The 19,642-nt window shown below is 39.4% G+C and overlaps 2 protein-coding genes across 7 annotated transcripts in view; one reads left to right on the plus strand and one right to left on the minus strand.

Moving 5' to 3' along the window:
• The first annotated feature begins 463 nt into the window (after window positions 1-463).
• On the plus strand, window positions 464-5,515 carry LOC311098027 (cysteine-rich and transmembrane domain-containing protein 1). 4 transcript variants are annotated; one of them, XM_084138043.1, is made up of 4 exons: window positions 464-689; window positions 2,486-2,525; window positions 2,722-3,027; window positions 4,984-5,515. In XM_084138043.1, exons 3-4 carry the CDS (start codon window positions 2,748-2,750, stop codon window positions 5,088-5,090), a joined length of 387 nt encoding a protein of 128 aa, XP_083994169.1. In that variant the 5' UTR covers window positions 464-689; window positions 2,486-2,525; window positions 2,722-2,747; the 3' UTR covers window positions 5,091-5,515. The 4 variants fall into 4 exon arrangements, with proteins under 4 accessions (XP_083994169.1, XP_083994172.1, XP_083994170.1 ...); XM_084138046.1 differs by having other exon boundaries at window positions 475-689; window positions 2,489-2,525; window positions 2,726-3,027; XM_084138044.1 differs by having other exon boundaries at window positions 476-689; window positions 2,489-2,525.
• Window positions 5,516-8,210: 2,695 nt separating this feature from the next.
• Window positions 8,211-19,642, minus strand: part of tenm2b (teneurin transmembrane protein 2b) — a 256,831-nt gene continuing 245,399 nt past the window's right edge. For all 3 annotated transcript variants that reach the window (XM_084137419.1, XM_084137420.1, XM_084137421.1), the window contains 8 exons: window positions 18,788-18,942; window positions 17,002-17,876; window positions 15,991-16,166; window positions 14,320-14,555; window positions 13,741-14,037; window positions 12,010-13,630; window positions 11,793-11,923; window positions 8,211-10,027 (listed from right to left, as the gene is read on the minus strand). In XM_084137419.1, the coding sequence (XP_083993545.1) occupies window positions 9,290-10,027; window positions 11,793-11,923; window positions 12,010-13,630; window positions 13,741-14,037; window positions 14,320-14,555; window positions 15,991-16,166; window positions 17,002-17,876; window positions 18,788-18,942 (4,229 nt within the window). In that variant the 3' untranslated portion in view covers window positions 8,211-9,289. The remainder of the gene's footprint in view (window positions 10,028-11,792; window positions 11,924-12,009; window positions 13,631-13,740; window positions 14,038-14,319; window positions 14,556-15,990; window positions 16,167-17,001; window positions 17,877-18,787; window positions 18,943-19,642) is intronic.

A 19,642-nucleotide genomic window follows, 5' to 3' on the forward strand; every position in this document is an offset into this window, starting at 1 on the left:
GTGAGCAGTGATTCACTGATCTTATTGATATCTTGTAAGGCATGCATTTCATTTCTTTATTTTCTTCATGTTATTGTCTTGCCATCATGTAATCAAGGTGAGATTGAGATTGACCAGAGGATATTTCTGAAAATATGATATGCTAAAACAAGCATACTTTTCTAAAAATAAAAATAAAATAAAAAGTCCGGTATAACAGACCCGACTATCTTAAATTGTCATTAATAATATATTAGCCAACTATAAAACGTAAGTGATAAACTTGTTTTATCAAACCTCATAACCTCATAATAATCGCGGAATTCGGAACCGCATACTAGTATACTATTCGTACTAAGTTTACCATATCTTACAATGGCAGAAATAGTAAGTATGCTAGTGTGAGAACTGAGAAGTTATTTCTTGTGACGTGTGACGTTTCCTAAATGGGCGGGGTCATTGGGTTGTGCTTCACGCGCTGCTGTAGCGGTCAGCTGATATTACCACGAGTAACTTTCCAATGGGAGTCCGCGCACCGCTGTCTACGTGACATCACCGTTGTGACCAAATCGAGAAGCGTTATTTTATCCAAGATTGCAGCTTCATCGGTTTACGCCGGACTTCAGCAGCGGAATAATAACATAACCAAATTTTGAAGGACAACAAAGGAAGCGCAATTCGCTGTAAAGAAACAGGTTTTTCCTCCAAAGGTAAAAAAAAAAAAAAAAACTTCTTTGCCTTTTCAATACAATACACGCTATCCAAATGAAATGTCTTTCGTCTTAGAAATGAGTTGGTCTCATTTGCTAGTGAATATGTTTGTTTTTTTGGTTCTGTCAAACATTGACCACTGAATGGTAACGTTTGGGTTGTTAACGTTAGTCCTCAGGGTCTTATCGCCCCTCCATTTTCCTCCACACAAACTATGGCGCACAAGAAATATCTCTTGAACATGAGGATATAAAGCTATTCTATTATTAGCTATTGTGAGAAATGGAAGATATAACGTATTATTCAAGTTGTTGTGTCTGTACTGTAAACTACTGTGTTTTCATAATGTGTGTGTCGCACATTTATTCGCGTGGGTAAATGAGATCCTGACCTTTGTTTGGCAGCAGGTGAACAATCATCTTGTTGTGAATGAATCCGATCGCCTGATTCTGATTATTACTGCAGTGTCTGTAACACTACTGCATTCACCGTCACAGAGAGTGGGGCGTGTTAATGTATAGGCCAAAAACAATAGATGTGCTTGGCACTTTTTATCATCATTAGTTCAGTTCAGAGTCAGACTCAGCTCATTTCAGATGGGGTGTCTAGTTTAGCTAGGTATCAGCATGTACTTTGATCATTCAGCTGTTTTGATGTCACTGTCCCTATTATTATTCAGAGCAAGTTTGTCAAGTGTTTCCGATAACTTTTGAGTGCATGAAATTGTGTGAATAATAAATTGGAAGATTGAAGTATAAATTAAATGATCAGGTTTAATCCATAAAAGCATCAATCTGCTATATATTGGGCCCATGGTCTACTGTAGCCGAGGCCCCTAAAACACACTGTAATACTTGTAAGTTACATGTGGGACATATGAAAGTGGATATGCCTGTTAATTTATAAATTTAAGGGCATGTAGAGCAAAGATTAAACCTAAAGTTTGGAATTCTGATTATGTGGCAATATTGTCCTGATCCACAATAATAGTTTTGTGTGTGTGTGTGTGTGTGGATTTGCTCCGTGTGTATCAGTCATTTCATTCAGCATTGTCTCTCTGTTGTTCGAGTAATGCATTGCCAGCTTGTTCCATTAAGAGCCATTAAGTTAATAATTTACCATCACTGAGTCAAGAGAGCACTGTTTGACTCCAGCTAGATCAAATACTCACATCGCCATTGTAAGTGTATTAGTCAGTGCTGATACCATTTCCGTGGACAGAATACCCACTGTTAATGAGGCTTGATTCACTTATCATATAAAGAAAGGGTTTTTTTGGCCCATGTACTGGCTGATGTTTAGAAATATGACTCATCATTTGATGCATCCAAAGATAAAGATTGCCTTCTATTTACTTTTTTTTTTTCCAAAACAATCATTTTGAATAGCCTAAATAACAGACTGTAGTCAAAGTAGACAGCTAAATGTCATTTTTAATATGATGTGATTGAAAGATCTATATGTCTGTCCCTCATAGCCTCATTGTCTTTTATTTCAAATTAAATATGCTTATAGTTCAATATGCTTATTGAACCTCAATAAGGTCTGTTTGTTAATCTATCAGTTTTTTTTAATCTCTTGAACATTTTTATGTATATTTATGTGATATACACTATCGTTTAAAATGTTTGTTTTTTTGTTTTTTTAAAAGAAATTAACACTTTTATTCAGCAACCATATCAGTTAATGGGCCCTATTTACTTCCATAGTAGGAAAAAAAATACTGTGGAAGTCAATGGCTAGTGTCAACTGTCTGGTTACCGACATTCTTTAATATATCTTCTTTTGTGTTTAGCAGAAGAACGAAACTCATACAGGTTTGGAACAACTTGAGGGTGAGTAAATGACGACAAAATGAGGACTTTTTGGGTGAACAGAAGAAGAGTAGTATAGTTTTACACCTAGATACATGCCTAGCCTGTTAAAAACAATTAAACAAAAAAGGAAAGTGCACATTTTAACTTCATAATTGCAATAACTCTTAACTGCTGCCTGAGTAATATGAAGTCATTTTTCATTGTTTTCTCCCAGCTAGCTAGCTCAGTTCCAGCGTGTAGATGAATTACGAGCAGCCTCCCCCCTACACAGGGCCTGGTCCCACCGCTCCTGGATACCCCCCTCCCAACGCTCCTGGATACCCTCCTCAGGGATACCCTCCTCAGGGATTCCCTGCACAGCCGTACCAAGGATATCCAGTCAATACCGACCAGCCCAACCCTGGTTACCCAAACTACCCTCCTGGACCCCCTGGGACATATCCAGTCCAGCCAGGATACCAGGGGTACCCACAACCACAGTATGGAGGCCCAATGTATGGGGAACCACCTAAAAACACTGGTGAGATTCTTGATTTCCTGTCATGTCGAACATTCTCATTTACACAGTCATTGGGTTAGTGTCACTCTAACTTCCTTATAAACATCCTCATTTGTAACAGTAGAATCAACAGATTTACACAAAACACAGCTAGAACAGTTAGTGGAAATGTTTGTTGCTCATAGTTTGAGTAACAGTTATGTAATCATTAATAGCTGTATTAATTTTCCTGGTGTTCTTTTTTTAATAGGAAGTTAACACAGGTCAGAGGATTACAGTATGTATAACAGCTGTTATGTAAATGACATACGTTGTCTAGCTTCGGTCACCTACTAGGTTTTTAAATCATGTTTTAATTAAGTCTAATGGACTTTCACATACAGTGGGGACCCTTTGAGAACACTTTAAAAACATGAAAAATCCATACTAATTACTAAGAGATTCTGACATGATCTATTTGAAAGTTTCCTAATGTTGTTTTGGAGTCTCCTTCAACAGGTTTACAAGCATCAAAGGTCAAAAAACTGTTTCATTTTATCATAATATGCATTTGCACATCACCACATTTTTTTAATGATTCTCAAACGACTCATCAGATGAATCAGTCTCTCTAAATCCCTCCTTTCTGGGAATACTCTGCTCTGATTGGCCAGGCAGCTCAGTCTGTTGTGATTGGTCTACCGCATACAGCGCTCATGTCGAAAAACAAAAACGCTCATTGGCGTAACTGAACGCCAGCTCTGTCCTGACTCAGCTATTCTACACTGTAAACTAAAGATATTAATGAACAATGACATTGATTTTACTCTATCAATCCGAGCGCGAGTCCGATGGTGAAACACTGGAAGAACTAGTAATTCAACCCGAACCTCCGACTCGAGCAGGACGTTTCTCAGTGATACACTACTTGGTTTGAGGTGCATTATGAGATGTTGCAACTGTAATTCCTCACCATCAGCATAAACAAGTGTATGTCCATCAACAAACCGATTATTTTACTTATACTTATTTATCTACCGATTTGTATTTTTCTAATTTATTGCGGTGAAAATGTGGGAACTCTATCAATAACAGTACATTAGCCGAGCTCTAGCGTGAATGACTGATGTAACATAAACGTTGGTAAAACAAATCTTGCTCCATCCTTTATCTTTACTCAAAGTAGTGAGAACGACAGACAATCTGCATTAATAGACACAGTTTTAGGTAATCGTGGCCCACAACTGATTAGCAGAAGTATTTCAGTAAGACAGTAATAACGTGAGTTAGCAGGAGACCTCGACAATATAAAACTCAAAACGTAGTATTTTGATCATCAATAATTAGTCATACTTACAGGTTGTGATTCTGAGGAGCAAGTTAGTCCAAGTTAACTGGGTACCGACTCGTCTTTCAAGAGCAAGCGTTTTGCGAATCCTGCATTGAACTCCGAGATTTGAGAAGCAGTCGTCAGTAAAATAAAGGGAACACAGCAAAAGTTTAGGATTATACTGCTGTGGTATCGTGGTAAATATGAATTTTAACCACTGATTCTTCACATGCTCGTTCTTGGGCAGTGAAAAAAACTGGCTTTACCTTCACATTATAGAGCACAGCGTCTTCTCGTCATGATGCTGTCCAGTATCCACAGGAATCAGCTGTTGGTTTGAGGTTCAGGTTTTCCCTGGTGTCTGCGTGTGCATTAAGTGGGCGGGCAATATGCTAATGTTTCGTCTTGAGGTCACAACGAAACGGCTTAGGATTCGTTTGAAAAACGATTCATTTAATTGACTCAGAGTCGACTCTTACTTTTGAGAGACAATAACTTTATATACGGTGCAATTTCAGATTTAAAACTTTTCATTCACTTAGAGCTATGTTACACACTACATGAAAGGTCATTTTCAAAAACCCATAATAGGGGTAATTTTTCAATAAAAAATGAAAAATTGTTCAATATTTCAGAATCTGAGCTGTATGTCTGTGTTTTTCCCCCAGTGTATGTTGTGGAGCAGGGCAGACGGGAAGATTCTGGGGACCAGGCATGTTTAACTGCATGTTGGACTGCTCTGTGTTGCTGCTGTCTCTGGGACATGTTGACTTAGAATATTGAGGAAAACCGCTGTGGCCCCCTCCTTCATTTGTAATGAGCTTTCACTCCATGTTCCAATCCTTATTTAATGTATGACTACTGAAAAATAACTGAAAAACAAATGTAGCCTCCATTTCCAGTAGTCCAAGCTTGAAGCTCCTCTTTTTATTCCTTCAATGACGCACGATACGCACTGAGAGACTGATTACACTCATTGATCTTATTTGTAGAGGCATATTAAACAGAATGTTTTTATTATTTGTCTTATACAAATGTCATCTCTTTAATGAATGCAAAAATGTAAAATTGCTTGAATATAAGGCCAGATTTGATAATCAAATATGGCCTTGCACAGTCTGTGAATGTTTGATCTGTCTTAATATGAGTCAATCAAAGACAAAAAAAGTTTGTTTCTATTAATAAAAATGATGGAAATAAGCCATGTCATCGCTTTTGTTTACTCAAAATGTGTTTTCAGTGTAGTTTCTGCGCTACTAGCATCATCAAATGGGACTGCCAAAGTAATGGCTTTTAAAACAAATCTTCCGGACACTCCTCCGGTGTTGTGTTGCTGTGCCGGGAAGGTCTTGATGCTCAAACAAACTGAGTAATGTTTTTAAAGCACCACAATGTTAACATATATTTTGAGGAAACCAACTTAAAGTTAAAGCATATTGAACTGAGATGGAGGTATTTTAACATTTAGTTTTACATATTTATCTCCACATCTGAAGCATCTGGTAAAAATCCACTCTGAACATTTAATTGCACATCTTGTGAACATTTTAAACACAATATGAGGCAACAGACCTGAACCTTTGCCACAAAGTATGATACATATTCAACTGATTATATGCTAATTTATTATCAGTGTTCTTGTCTGCATTTTCAGCTATCAATTTAATGAAGAATTTTAGCTAAACTAGAATAGTATTGACTGGGAATCCTGTAAGGAATTGTTTGCTGAGCTGCAAATGCACTTTTAATGAGGAATCTTTTTATTAGTCCTCACACCTCACCGGCTCTTCATAGTGTTGTTGAACTGCTCCAGCTGTCAGGTACTACAGAATACATGCCTTTGTCTACTCTCAAAACTAATCTCTGACAGGAATCTAGTCTACGCTTTTGTATGCAGGTTCTTAAAAGATAGATGAATAGATGCTAATTTAGGGCTTTAGATATGCTGAGCATATGGCTTTGCCAGAGCCTAATGTTAATGTTTTACGTATGTTGGTGTGTGTTGAAATAATCGAGGTAAGGTAAGCAGCGTTTATGAATAGGTGACATAACGTGTTTGTTTTGAGTCTTTTCAACGTACGTACCAGAATCTCGAGAGCAAAGTGCAACACTCTTGAGTGATGTCTTCCCCCAGCACCAGTGTGCATCATTTAACTGGAAGTGGTTATCATGGGTGTAAACTTAACTCCCGCATTGCAACATGCTATTTAAAGCCTAGGTTTTTTCCGCTGTCAGCAATGACAACTACAGCTGGCCTGATCATTGGCCATTCGGTCTGGCCCCTGAATGGCAATGACAGCTAAATAATTAGATTAAGGCAGAATGGTGTATATATATATATATATATATATATATATATATATATATATATATTTATTTTTATTTTTATTTTTTTTGAATATGAATCTCCGCAGCCGTTTATGTTTGTCAGTCCACGGAAATCTTCCCAAAAATCTTCCTAATGTTCTCAGCTGACTGTCATTCCACCTCACTGGCCCAAGACAATCACTGTTTGACTTCTAGTTCTCTGGCATTTTAACTTATAAATGCCAGGAATAACAGGACAAGTCATTGTTCTCTGTGCGTTCACAATGTAACAGTGTTATGGAACTGCTGAAACAGTAATTACAATGTAGGCTCAACTGCAAAGACATAATCTACTGGACAGAATATAATGCAATTTTGACAAAACTTTGAGAATTTAGATTTGTTGAGTTGACTGATCTTTAAGTCATAATTATAAACAAATAAAAAATTACAACCATGTACACCTAAAAAAAAAAAAACTTTTTCTTTTAGACAGAAAGAGCTGTAGGGATTGAGGTTGATCCACTGATAAATTAGCTGTTGCTCTTTATAGGTCTCCTGGGACCCAGGAATAGACTTTTGTCTACTGTAGTGGACATTATATTTTAGTGAATTTCTCTGACACCATACATTCAGAGACACCAAATGTTTGGAGGTTTCACCATGAAAACAACTTATCCTTGGTCTTTAAAAATGTCTGACATTAATTTAGTGATCAAATGTAGGAAATATGATAATATATTGTAATTATAATTTAAATCGGACTACTTTTCAAATTGTATTTCATAAACCAACATCTCAGGAAAACGTTATGGGGTTTCAAATAAAAAAAATGACTTTCTGTTACAGAACAGGGCATTGATTTCATACATGTCCACTGTAGAGGACATCGGGACTTAGATCATGTTTATCAGGCATTTTGGGAGACACAACAAGTGAATATGGAAATAAATTATACATCAATATTCCTATTAGATATTATTATTAAAATGTTGCTAATTATTACACTTCTTTTTTCATTAAATTTTGCTCCAAGAACACATTAATGTGCGAATTAGATACAGTGTATAGATACATTGCATTGAATGGGAATATTAATTTATGGCCATTTTACCCACATATTGCATAAAGTAAAATGGTGTATCAATTCATTCCGTTATATCTTTCATAACATAGTTGAGAATCATCTTTATACAAATTTTGGTTAAAAAAATCCTGAAACCCCTAAATTTATTGGTGATAAAAAAAAAAAAAAAAAAAATCCCATTGTTTATGCCTATACATATAATTTCATGTCATTTTATTTTTTAAACAACGGAGTCCTGGTGTCCACTACAGAAGACATAGCATAACGTATGAATAAAATATTATTTTTCAAAAATGTTATTTTACCATTTGTTTCTTATGCTCTAAACAATGAGATGACATGAAAAAAAAAACTAAATTCAAAAAACTTTTTTTTTTCTGGGTCTCAGGAGGTTAAATAAACAGACACCTCATTTTCATTAAGTGAATTCTGAACTTTTGCAGCATCACTTATGGCATTGATTGAAGTGTTCTGCTCAGCTGTAAAGGAAAGAATTCAAAGTACAAATGCAAATGTTTTATTTTCATAGAATTTCCAAAGAACCTCCTTCCACCGGCGTCTGAGTGTAACATTTCTAGATGACGCTCATATCCACACTGACTTTACCACAGTCAGGAGAGATTTTACATCAATAGAGAAAAAAGGCCAATGGCTGCTTTAGCTTTCATAATATTTAAAGAAAACAACCTCTGCAATGAGTCTTGCAATGGATTTTCACATTACGTAACGATGAAGCCACTTCCTCGAAATGTTCTTGATTTAACACACTCAAACTGTTGTCAATGAGAATATTTTACATGTGTACTATGTTTCACAGTTTTAAAAGACTTAAAAAAAAACAATATATATATTACGCTTTCATCTGATATCACTTGTCAAGTTGAATTTAAATTAATAAAATAATAATAAAAAACCCAGACAATCAATAATCTCTCTTACATATTATACAAAACAGTAGTCTCATGTACAGGTCGTCGATCAATGTATCAGCCCCTGTTGTGATTGTCATATATTACGAACAGAAGAGGACAGATGGTGTGAGCTGATGATCGACACATCTAACGAAGGCCAATCAGAAAGCTCAGCCTCGACTGAAATCTTCATACAGAACACTGCAGTGATGTCTACCAGGAAAATTCACGAGGAACGAGACGAGGAAACGTCGAGATGCTGCAGTTCCTTTTGAATGTGTTCCAGTGTAGTTTCACAAACATGTATGAGAGCAGGTGACTGTTTTATTGGGTAATGCGGCCCGAGTGTGCGGTGAACTGATTGAGTGTGAATTTCTGTAATGGTTTGATATGCAGTCATGAAAAACCAAAGCAGTGAGCCATCACACTATCATCACATGAACGTCCCCCACTCACAGCCAGTCTGAAATGACTAAAAAATATTTACCACTTCCTATAAAGTCAAAATGCCACTACAAAATCATTGTTCACAAGTGCTTTTTTTTCAATATTGGGTCATAGTGTTCTTGCTGCTGGCTGTCGGTTCTCCATATTTGGGAAACGTCTCTGCAGCACGCTGTTGTTTCTCTCCGTAGGAGATGGTGTGGCATCAGCAACAGCTGAACTCTGTTACCTCCTGCCCATCTCGTTCTGTTTGAGGAACTGGATGTTAGCGCTGCTGTCTGCCAGTTCAGGGTACTGCTCCACCGGGAGCACGTAGTAGCCCTCGTATCCCACGACCTTGCCCATTGCTAACAGTTGTTGCTTCTCATTTTCAGCCCACACGCGTCCTCCTTCCCTGCCCTCGCGTGCTTGCTGCTGCTCCCTGGCCCAGGCTCCGGAAAGCGCCCTCTGGTGGGCCTGTTCCAGTACGCGGCTCCGCTCCTTTTCCAGAACCTCGGCTGACAGCCCGTATCGGACGCTGTATGTGAGTTTGGAGGAGTGGATTTCTAGAGTGACGCCGCGGCGGGAGCGTCCGCTGATCGTTACATTTATCCCGCTCTCCAGCGATTTATGGCCACTGCTGAGACCCAGCGCCAACAAGTCGCTGTCAGCAAGTCCAAGCTTCACAAAAAAGTGGCAATCCCGGCCATCGATGGTGTAATGAGTGCCGTCCAGGTAGATGGCGTTGCTGAGGATCTGTGATATTTTGCGACTGTCTTCGCTAGCTGAGCTGGACAGATCTGTTAATACATGGCCATCCCTGATAGCGAGCATCATGCCTTTGCCCACGATGGGGGTGCTGGTGCCAAACCAGTAACCGGGCTTGTCACGCTTGGCACGCCACAGTTTATTGAGCCGCCTCCCCTCAAGAACCATGAAGGCCTGGTTGTGTCTGTCTACTGAATGCTGAACTCCAGTGAAGAGCTGTAATGGAATGAATAGTTAGTGACACCTGATAAAAGTGGTTCCGTAGTAATGATTCTCGTTATGTAAAGACCGGGACACACCAAACCGACGCCAAAGAACTAGCGCTGATGAAAGCCGACTGTGCTGTCGCATCGCGTCGCCTGTGTCGGGGGAAAAAACCTGCACTTGAACACACCGAGAGAACTACAGCTGGCTGTCAGCTAGAATGCACGTTCTGCATGTAAATGAGACAACTGTCTGTTTCTGCAGATATATTCATCTATATTCATCATTCAAAAAGGGAAACCGACGCTGCCGGCTGCAGATACACAAACCGTAAACAAAGCAGTGCGTGCTCACCGTTTTGAATATCAGTCCTGCTAAACACTTTCTTCATTCCACTCCGCTCATGTTAATACTGAAATATTCGCCAAGGAACACTCAGGTAAGATGACGTAACCTTCTATCTGTACCGTTTTGACTTCTTTGCTCGCTGTTTTGCTATTATTCTAGTGCACTGACTCGTTCACTAAGCTGAACAGCCAATCAGAGTTCTCTCTCTCACCGACGGCCCGACGCCGATTCAACATGTCGAATCAGCCGAAAAAAAGCCGACGAGGACCTATTTCAGCCGACTGTGCGGAACACACTGAGGAAACTTAGTCGGCCGGTGCACAAAAACTGCCTGACGGCCGACCGTCGGCTTGGTGTGTCCCGGGCTTAAGGTCACCTTCAGTTCTAGGTTGTCAGATGTGTCTAAGGCAGGGGTTCTCAACTCTGGCCCTCGAGATCCACTTTCCTGCAGAGTTTCCGTCCAACCTTGATTACACCTCACCTACCTACAGCTTTCTAATCCTGAAGACCTTGATTAGCTTGTTCAGGTGTGTTTGATTAGGGTTCATCAATCTAAACTCTGCAGGAAACTGGACCTTGAGGGCCAGAACTGCTTTGAACTAGTACTTTGTTGACACTAAAAATGTTAATTTGTCAATTCTGTTTATCCAATTTATAGCCTCACAACCTTAAATCTTTGGATTTGGTGCTTAAGAAATGCTGATTTTGTGCTCTTATTGTTATCAATGTTAAAAACAGTTGTGCTCATTATTTTTGTGGAAACCGAAAAAAAAATTCAGGATTTTTTGATTAAGTGAAAATTCAATGTTTGTTCAATAAACAGCAATTATTTGAAATAAATATTTTGTAACATTAGAAATGTGGTAACAATAAGGTTCATTACTTAACATTAGTTAACTACCTTAGTTAACATGAACTAAGAATGAAAATTACTTCTTATTTTTATTAAATTAATCTTAGTTCATTTAAATCTCAACATTTACTAACACGTTATTAAAATCAAAAAGGTTGTATTTGTTAACATTAGTTAATGCACTGTGAACTAATATGAACTAACAATGAACATCTGTATTTAAATGAACTAACATTAACAAAGATTATTAAATACTGAAACAAATGTATTGCTCATTGTTCATGTTAGTTAATACACTAACTAATGTTAACTAATGAACCTCATTTATACCATAAATGTCATTACTCTCCCTTGTCAATTTAGTACATCCTTGCAGAATAAAGTAAAAATAAAATAAAAATCAACCGTATTTCTAACAAATATTTCACATAACTGTCTTTAGAAAAAAAAAAAAAAAATTAGTGATAATATTGAAAGTAAATAAATAATAAATAAAATAAAAAAATGGCAAAGCCATTTGCTCAGCAAATGTTGACAAATTACTTTATTTAAAAAGGAGCGCCAACTTTAACTCACCTGAGTATTATCCGAGTCCTGACTGGCAAGTATCTCATAAGGAGGGTCGACAAAATAAAGCGAGTGTCTAGGAAACCCTGGTATGATGTTGCTGAGCTGGAAGCCAAACATAACCAGCCAACTTTTCACATCTGCAAGACAAACCAATGTGAGTTATTTATACATCACTTCTGTTCAGCCCACCAATACCAAGCAGGAAGCTTTATCACCCTCTCACCTGTCACATAGTTTTTCACATCAATCATTTCGCTGAGTGGATTATTGTTCTTGAACATATACAGGTTGAAAGGAGCTGGCTCTTTGCCTATCTTCGGCCACAAAGTATGGTCAGGCGCAATCCATCTTCCTGCCAGCACGTCATAGTCTCTCTGGGCAAAGTGAACCAGCTTTGTGAGAGGATCATAAAGCCCTCCATGAAAGCCCAATATGAGCTGGAAATCCGGGTTGGAATCATGGTAGATCTCGCCGTATGCCGTGTACTGCATCTGCTTAACCATCTGCCCATTGCTGCTGAAGATGGCCAGTGGAGTGCCTACGTTGTCAGAGGCGATGTAGTATTCCTCCCCACCGCTGACCTCCATAGTGAACAGATGACCCTGCAGGTCATAGTAGAAGGAGGTGATTTCAGCTCTCGAGTGGTTGTAAACATGGGTGACCCGAGTGGGGTAGTTCAAGTCGGCGTAAAAGTATTGCTGATGCTCGCCTTCATTAGTTCTGCGGGAGACACGGCGGCCCAAGCCATCATAGCGGTAGCGGACGCTCCAACCCCCTGCCGTGCGGCTGTAGGCTCGCTCGAGAAGACCTTTGGAGTTGTACTCGAAGATATCCGAGCCCCTCTGTGCAAGCATGCCGTCCTCATCGAGCTGATACTGCATATCACCGAGCCGCGTGATTCGGTCTCGAAGATCGTAGCGTAGAGGCAGCAGACGGGCACTGTTACCAGGGTTTAGCAAATGAAGATTGCCATTTAGGTCATAGCTGTAGCGCCACGTAGACCAATCGTCAACTTTGACGCCCACAAGCTGCCCGTCACCGTCATATTCGTAGCGGTACTGTGTGGTATTAGCATAGGGACCGATCTTCAGTTCACGTTTGATAACACGGCCCATGCTGTCATACTGCACCGTCATCCAATACATCAATGAGCGGAAGATCTCGTACTGCACTTCCTTGATGCGGCCATGTGCGTCAAAATGCTTACTGAGTGTCATCACAGCCGTAGTGATGATTTGGTTGATGTCGTAGTATATGATGCCAAACTTGCCAAAGTGTTCGATCTTACCAGATATCTCATCGTAGCGGTACAGGTCCACAGGAAGTGGGGTTTCCCCTATTACCGGCTTTATGCTGGCCACCCTGAAGCTGTTGTCATGATAAGTGTAGTCAAAGCGAGCGTTGACCATTCCTTCCTCTGAGAAGCGGTACATCTGTTTGTCCACTAGGGGGCCCAGTTTGCGATAGCGAATGGTGCAAGAGAAACCTCCACTCTGCAAGTTGACCATTTTGAGCACTCCAGTCGTCTCATCATAGCCAAAGGTAACCGCAGTGGCGTCATACAGCACCTCCGAGAGCTTTCCCAGCTTCCCGTACTTGTAGAGCACACGCCGGCCTGTTCCGAGGTAGAACATGGCACGTGGACGGCCATCCTCACTGAAGTCGTGGATAATGGTGGCATTACTCTCTGGGGGGTTGTACGTGTTGCGAATGTAACCAACAGACACATGGGTGGCCATAGTGTGTCTGGCCATACTCGGCATAGTGACTGCCGTGAGCCGGCCTGCTGTGTCAAAATCAAAGACATACTGTTTCTGACTCTGCTGGAGCAGCAATACCATGGACTGTAGAGTGAAATAAAAAGAGAAAAATTAAAAAGCTGAGCAAAATACATTCATACATGAGTACTGTAGGAAAAACAAATCTCCACTGCAGTTGAAAAAAGTCAACTCACTTTGTCCATGTAGCTGAAGCTCCACACTTTCCCATCAACAAAGGTTCGAGACAAGATCCGTCCGAATGTGTCAAACTCACTTTTCTCGCTCATGCTGCCCCTCTGCAAGCCCACCAACCGTCCGGTGGGTGAATAAGACACATTGACCAGGGCTAAGCTGCTGCTGGGGAGCCAGGTGGCTGGTCGGCCTTGGGCGTCGTAGATGATCCTCAGTGTGAATTTGCGGTGGTCATCGTAGATCTTCTCAGTTCTGGTGTTGCGGTCATAGTCAATGGACAGAAGGTTTCTGCTGTGGACCTACGGGAAAACATTTTCCAAGATCTAAACTCCAAATTCACACATCAAATGTTGAAATTTTACATAGCAAATCTCAACTGTTTATATCATCGCCAAATGTAAACTCTCCCATCGCCCAACTCTGAACTGCTACATGTGGACTATTAGGCTTAAAATTATTATAAACATTAATATTATGAATTTCTATGAAGCTGCTTTGAAACAATGTTTATTGTGAAAAGCACTATACATAAAATTGACTTTACTTGTAAACTAACTTCAATGGTAAAATGAAAAACTTACGCGCAACTTTCTGCCAAACACAGTGACCTTGCCCTTGGTCAGCTCTTTTCTCATGCGCCATTCAATTGAGTTGAGGCCGCTGTCAGTGGGTAGGGTGATGTTGCGCCTCCCGATGGTCGGGCTCACAGATCCTGCAAGGACGTGGGGCTCAGTATGAAAGCTGATGCCCATCCCATTAGCATAGGACACCCGCAGTGTGCCGTTGTGGTACAACTGATAGCTATTCCGCACTTGGTCTGTGAAAACATAACAGATAACTTATAACATAATAAGTTGTAAAAGAGGTTGGCAAGGATTATAAAACCAGATTATACTCTTTAAGTAATACATTATAAACAAACATTATTTAATATTTCACATAACATTATGAATGTACACATGCACACTACTGTTCAAAAGTCTGGGATCCGTAAATTTTTTTAATGTTTTTGAAAGAAGTCTCTTATGCTCACCAAGGCTGCATTTATTTGATCAAAAACAGAGTAAAAACTGTAATGTAAAATAAATGTTTTTTTTATTTGAATACTTTTTAAAATGTAATTTATTATTGTGATGGCAAAGCTGAATTTTCAGCATCATTACTCCAGGCTTCAGTGTCACATGATCCTTCAGAAATCATTCTAATATGCCCATTTTCTGCCTTAAGAAACATTTCTTATTATTATCAATGTTCAAATTGATTTTTTCAGGATTCTTTGATGAATAGAAAGTTAAAATAACAGCATTCATTTGCAATAGAATCTTTTGTCAATTTACTGTCTGAAACTGAAAACTGAAACTTTACTGTCAATAATTTTAATGTGTCCTTGCTAAATAAATGTATTAATTTATTTAAAATCTTACTGACACCAATCTTTAAAACGATAGTGAAACGAATATGAAAATATATAATTACTGTTTCATGTGATGTATATACATGAACTACTGTTTATCTGTGAAGTATTTTACAATGTAATGTTTGTATTAAGGCAAGTTATTATGAAGTGTTCCCTAAAACCAGCCTCATTTCATTTAGTATGAAGCATTAGGTCTGATCTGACAGTCTATTGTGCATTAGGGGAAACGCAGCACTGTGGGGCGGATGCGTGTAATGCGGCTTTTGGTTATAAAGAAGATTTAGCTTTGGCTAAAAGCAGCACAAACATCTTCAGTTCCATTTACAAGCTATAACTGGATCAGACGCGGCTTTCCACTGAAATTTACCTTGGAAATACAATCATGTACAATTTTAAAGTCATAAAAAAAATCCAAGTGCATTTTGGTATACTGCTAACAAGCAGATGGCACCCAAAGGGTAGATTTTCATGTAATTTGTCTTGAGTAAACAGCAAAAGCATACTCTTCACAGGAAGTGCAAGTAAGTTGCGTGAGAAAATCCATCAACAACACATAATCCACTGGATATAAAGAAAAGATTTTAAGCTTTCAAGCTTTTGCCTCCTGAAAGAACCCCTAAAGGACGCCTATGGTAAATTGTAAAATGGGGATTTTTCTGCTCTGCTGGATTCCACACATTCAAACAATGTGGCCTCCCTGTGGGTAGTAAAGAGAAAAATCAGTCTACCTGCCTGCTGTGTGTTTTGGTCTTAATGGATGTGATTTACAGGGGAAATGGGGGGCATCAGCATGAGATCTGGACTGAGATTTGTTCTTTGTGTTCTGTGTGTGTACCTTGAACCACAGTGTAGGACGCCTCTACAGATGAGAGATTAGTGATGACCGTGACATCATCATCTCGGTTTGAGCTCTCCATGTCAATATTGATGGACTCCTCCATCTCACGACGCAGACTGGTCACCACACCAGTGGGATATGTGACGTTGGTTAGACGACCCTCACTGTCATAGCTGTGAAGAAGAGAATCAAGACAAAACTCACTATGATTGTATAGCCAGCAGTGTCGGTGGAAATGAATTATTTTTTAAATTCATTTATAATTCATTTGTAATGTTTTAAATAGTTTAAAACCAGTGTGATTTTAGTATTATTTACATAATATAGTATTATTATAGTATTTACTCATATTTTGAGTAATTTTGCTATGCACTTTTGTCATTTAAAAAAATATTTCTATATAGCTTTATTTCATTTTTTTTTATTTTTAACTGTAATGCTTCGACTTAAACCTCAGTTAATTGCCAAGGATTTTTTTTTAAGAGGAATTAACTATTAATAATTCTAGTTTTAGTTAACAATAACAAAATAGTTTGAAAAAACAACTGCAATGTTACTTCATCTATTTAAGAGTCTGGAGCAGTTCTTGCATACAGACACTAGGTGGCTGTGCTGTGCTGCAAAAACATCCTCTGCTCTGACAGTAGATGAAGAGACCAGGCAGATGATAATAACCACAGTGCTTAGACTCATAAAAAGTCCCAATGCAAATCTGGGGTGCTAATTCTGAACAGTTGCACCCCTTTTGCGCTCAACATTTCAGCAAAAAACCTGCATTATAATCACTCTGCGGGTTAACATGTAAATGTCAGTCTTTTCAGTGCAAACAGGCCTCCTATTATGTGAATTGGTCTTATTATAGATTACCTTATTAACATACGGTCAATAAACATTGCGCTATTACTTCCCACGAAAAGAGATTTTAATGCACATTGCATCAGTAATTTATCAAAAGATTTTTCTGCATTTTAAAAAGTTCTGTTGTCATATCCAACATTTCATACTCACTCGTAAAAGTTGGTCCATCCGGTCTCATCCGACTTGGAGGCTAAAAGTTCAGTGTTAGCATCATAACTGAGCTGTGACACCTCCTGGCTGAGGGCGGACAATGAACGTAGGCTGCCGGATGGGTCCATTCCCAGTGTTACCACCTGGTTCTCTGGCAACAGCACAAGCCTGATGGAGCCAGACGCCTCCCTCCTCACCCGAAGTGTATTGTTAGAGGCATCGGTAACTGCCGCTAGCTCTCCGTCCAGTCCGTAGGTGAAGTTATACAGGGCCAAGCCTGTAATGAGGCTAACCGTTTGCTTATGAAGGCCGTCGGAGCCAAACACATAAAGCTCCTGTTCTAGAGATGAACCCACTTCATATTGTCCGCTTGCTGTGGCGTTGGGCCGGTTACTGCGGACCGAACGCACACGGATGTTGTTCAGGTCAGCTATGTACAGGGTACCATCCGGTGACACCGCCAGCGAAGCGGGACAATTGAGGCCGGCGTCCGCAGCGTAGCCCTCATCTCCTGAGAAACAGTTGCAGTTGACGTCATTCTTGCAGTCGCATTCGGAGGCGGCGCCGGCTAGCAGGGAGATCTCGCCGCTGGTGCTAACCTGCCGGATGCGGTTGATACGCTTCTCGTCGGTTTCGGCAATGTAGAGCACACCTGTGTGGGAGATGGCGATGGCTGTGGCGCTCTCCAAGGCAGAATGGATGGCTAGTTTGCTGAGCGAGTAATCAATGCCAGGGACCTGGCAGTGCATGGGCCGCCCTGCAATAATGCTGACCTGGTGGTTCTCAGAGATACGCAGGATGATGTTGTTCTCCAGCACGTACAGAGAGTTGTCCATAGGGTTGATGGCCAGGTCTGTAGGCCACTCCAGACGTACCTGAAACATCAAATGTTAGATAAACATTAGAGGAAAAAGTACATGAACACAAAAAAAGTACTATAACTGGGGATGTCGAGCAGCTGTGGTACGTGAGTGTAAATTCAGCTTTGCCGAGGGGTATTTTTCAGCCTCTGCTTTTGATATCGCTCTGTAAATTTTATCCCAGTTTCTGGTGAGATGGGATGCATTTTCCATTTCTGGCAGTAGATTTCCTACTGGCATTTAAAAAAAATTGTGTTACAGATTCTTCTGAGTGGAACGAATCAGCGGGCCTATGAATTTATTACAATGATAGACAAATGATGACAGCGGCTTGATTGATAATCCAGTTCCATTGTTTGTCACTGTCATTGTCAAACGTTAATACCCAAAGAGAGACTCTGACAAGCAAATATTGGCTAGTGCTAGCTCAAACACGCAAGGATGAAACGTAAAGAAAACGCATTTCGCAGTGCAGATTGAAATGAACAGGCTGAAATGTGTTCACACAACTGTGTTTGAAAGCTTATCTAATTGCTTCATGGGGCCTGTCAGTTGTTTCATTAAATTTATAGTAAACAAGTTAATTATTAAAAATATATTGGTTAAACGATCATTTTCTGTATTTTTACTTTTCATTTTGTATTAATTACACTGTATTTTTTCATTTTCTCAACTTTCCATTAATACTTCAATAAAGACATTATCATTAAAATGCTTTTTTAACAAATCACACATTGTGTAAATTAATAATGATCAAACTAGCTCAAAAATGTAGAATTTAGCATATGTTCTCATACAAAAATTATTTCTCTTTGATACCATAAAATGATAACTAACAATGTTAGTTTTAATAGATTGAGAGATTTCAGGAAGCTGAATCTCGCTTGATGTGCAAGTGCAAGATAGTTGAGGAAAGTCATTACAACCTGGCTGACGTCCATGCTGGAGTCACAGCTGAGGGGCCTGACAGCAGTCAGGTCATTGGTCTTTATCAGAGTGGAGATAATGCCATTCTGATCCACTTTTCGTATCATTGTTGCATCCACAAAGTACATCAGGCCATTCTTATCCAGTGCAACACCTGCATGAAAGTAAAGAACTCAAAACTTGTGCATAAAACTCATATTAAGACATGCTACAAATTGCATGAGACACGTATGACTACAACAAAGTAGGACACATTCACCAGGTATTAAAATGGAGGTTCAGACAGAATAATTATCTTTTATAATAATTACCTAATAATTATGATAATTTTCTTCTTCTTAAACTTCTCGTCAATGTCACAGAAATCACTCCTGACTCTTCTCAAGAATTTCACTGCGCCCTAAGTCTCTGATTTATTTCCCTCCTATTCTGATAATCCCTGGAGGAAAGGTGTTTTTAAAGGCAAAATAATTAGTAGTCTATGTGTGTAGGAGCAATGACCTGGAAAAGAGTCAGACTGCTACAGTTTGATTCACGCTGTCATGGTGATCATGTCTAGAATGCGTTTTATTCTGAGATAAGAAGGCAGAGTTGGTCTCTGAGTGCAGTGGGCTAACCTTACGATCTCTCTTTACCTTCTGTGTCATTTATTTTTCCTCACATCAGTGGGCCATGCTGGGCTTAAAGAATGATGTCTGGAGTCTAGAGAATTACAGGTTACTGAGGTTTGTGATATCGTAGAAAATGACAGCATCTGGTAACTGTCTAAGGAATTAAATGGTAACGGTTTCTAGGTTCATGGAAAATAAAAATGTGTCTCAGACAGCGTAGAAATGCTGTCTCAAAAGCTGATT

Source organism: Abramis brama (assembly GCF_963993115.1).
Source record: "Abramis brama genome assembly, chromosome: 15".
NCBI lineage: Eukaryota > Metazoa > Chordata > Actinopteri > Cypriniformes > Leuciscidae > Abramis > Abramis brama.

Bases quoted from the DNA above. Each gene is read 5' to 3' on its own strand.
- LOC311098027 (XM_084138043.1), top strand. From the start codon at position 2,748: ATGAATTACGAGCAGCCTCCCCCCTACACAGGGCCTGGTCCCACCGCT. The intron at 3,028-4,983 runs GTGAGATTCTTG...TTTTTCCCCCAG, and splicing joins GGAACCACCTAAAAACACTG to TGTATGTTGTGGAGCAGGGC.